Source organism: Benincasa hispida, chromosome 3 (genome assembly GCF_009727055.1).
Source record: "Benincasa hispida cultivar B227 chromosome 3, ASM972705v1, whole genome shotgun sequence".
Taxonomy (NCBI): Eukaryota; Viridiplantae; Streptophyta; class Magnoliopsida; order Cucurbitales; family Cucurbitaceae; genus Benincasa; species Benincasa hispida.
In genome coordinates this window covers 54,966,545-54,968,988 of record NC_052351.1, presented here as the reverse complement: position 1 = coordinate 54,968,988, position 2,444 = coordinate 54,966,545, and the positions used below count along the sequence as shown (strand labels likewise).

Sequence of the window (2,444 nt, the reverse complement as noted above, 5' to 3'; positions counted from 1 at the left end):
GGATCTATCATCTAGAATTAGCATATGTTTAATTTAGCTAAAAAATGTCTCTAAGTATTTTTTTTATACGCTAAACTGTTATAGAACACTTCAGCTAGAGAGAAGTAGCATACTTTTAGCTCTAACGTCCTTAAGAGTTCACATCGTGAGGTCCATACAAGGCTTTGGGCCGTGCTTAGGAGCGGACTCCCTTCGGAGAGTGTTTGCATGGATCAATATCAAGGTGAATAGAGGAAGTAGTTCATAGTAAGTGGGTAAGGGGTATATAACAACATATCCCACGGTCACTTCCATTAGGTCGCACCGTGAGATTCCCATAATGCGCTTGCATGTCTTCCCTAGAGCGACCTTTCCCTTCGAAGGTTTGTATTATAGGATTTGGAACACCGCGAACTCCAAATTTTGATAGGCTCTCTTAGATCAGTTTTCATATTGACTTTCCACTTTCGGGAGCATGTTGATTCTAGTTTCTGAAATCCAAAAATGGAAGGTTACACTTACAAGAATTACTAAGATGTTAGTATATTCTCGACCAAAGTAGCAATAACTAAAGTGCTATAGGAATAAAGAGTTATTCTGGGGTTAGCATCTAGTCAAGATTGTCTTGGTTCAAAAGAGGAATAATCGACTGCCTTTCGGTGGAGGTTACTCTAAATTTTTTAAATATCGTTGCAAAATATAATAATGAAGGGTACATTATTAGTTTTTGCTAAATTAAATTGATTTCTTTGTGATTATAGTTTTTTCTAAAAGAATATGTTTATCTTTTTCAGCATGAATAACTCAATAATTCAACTCTTAGCTTCCGAAAAACTAAACGGCGATAATTATTCAGCATGGAAATCAAATCTAAGCACAATACTGGTAGTTGACGATCTAAGATTTGTCTTAATTGAGGAATGTCCTCAAGCCCCAGCCTCAAATGCTAACCGAACTATTCGAGAAGCATACGATCGATGGGCCAAAGCCAATGAAAAGGCCCGTATTTACATTCTTGCCAGCATGTCTGATGTTTTTGCAAAGAAACATGAATACTTAGCTACGGCTAAAGAGATAATAGATTCATTAAGAGAAATGTTTGGGCAAACATCATGGTCTCTTAGACACGAGACAATTAAGCACATTTACACGAAGCGGATCAAGGAGGGGACCTCTGTTAGAGAACATGTCCTGGACATGATGATGTACTTCAATATCGCTGAAGTAAATGGCGGACTCATTGATGAGGCTAACCAGGTTAGCTTTATCTTACAATCTCTTTCGAAGAGTTTTATACCTTTTGAGACAAATGCATCTTTAAATAAGATAGAATTTAACATCACCATCCTTCTTAACGAGCTCCAGTGATTCCAAAACCTTACTTTAGGTAAGGGGAAGGAAGTGGAAGAAAATGTTGTTACCACTAAGAAAAAATTTATAAGAGGATCGTTCTCTAAAAATAAAGCTAGACCCTCTAAAGCTCAAATGAAAAAGAAGGGAAAAGGGCAGGCTCCCAAGATAAAAAAGGGAAAGAAGGATACAGATAAAGGAAAATGTTTCCACTATAACCAAAATTGGTATTGGAAGAGAAATTGACTGACGTACCTTGTAGAGAAGAAAGCTGAGAAAACAACACAAGGTAAATATGATTTATTGGTCGTTGAAACATGTTTAGTGGAATATGATACTTCAACCTGGATATTAGATTCAGGATCCACTAATCATATTTGTTTCTCGTTTCAGGAAACTAGTTCTTGGAAAAAGCTTGAGGAAAGTGAGATAACCCTTAGAGTTGGAACAGGAGAGGTTGTCTCAGCTGAAGTAGTGGGAGATCTGATGTTGTTTTTTTAATATAGATGTCTAGTACTTAAAAATGTTTTATATGCACCTCTTATGAAGAGAAATTTGATATCTATTGCTTGTATTATAGAACAATTATATACAATATCTTTTAATATAAATGAAGCGTTCATTTTTTGTAAAGGTATTCAAATTTGTTCTGCTACACTTGAAGACAACTTATATAAGTTAAGACCAACTAGAGCAAATTTTGTTTTAAATACTGAAATGTTTAGAACATTAGAAACTCAGAATAAAAAACAAAAGGTTTCTTCCAACACCTATCGATGGCACCTAAGACTTGGTCACATAAATCTCAATAGGATTGGGAGATTGGTCAAGAGTTGACTTTTAAGTCAGTTAGAAGATAACCCTTTACCTCCATGTGAATCCTGTCTTGAAGGAAAGATGACCAAGAGATCTTTTATTGGAAAAGGTCTCATAGCTGAAGTACCCTTAGAGCTTGTACATTCGGAACTTTGTGGACCAATGAATGGCAAGGCTTGAGGTGGGTATGAATATTTCATCAATTTTATTGATGATTATTCAAGATATGGTCATGTTTACCTACTTCATCATAAGTCTAATTCTCTTGAAAAGTTCAAAGAATATAAGGCTGAAGTTGA

The 2,444-nt window shown here is 35.6% G+C and overlaps 1 protein-coding gene across 1 annotated transcript; it reads left to right on the top strand.

The window, feature by feature from the left end:
- Window positions 1-774: 774 nt before the first annotated feature.
- LOC120073628 lies at window positions 775-1,347 on the top strand. The gene has a single exon (XM_039026434.1). The coding sequence runs from the start codon at window positions 775-777 to the stop codon at window positions 1,345-1,347; it is 573 nt and encodes a 190-aa protein (XP_038882362.1).
- Window positions 1,348-2,444: the final 1,097 nt, after the last annotated feature.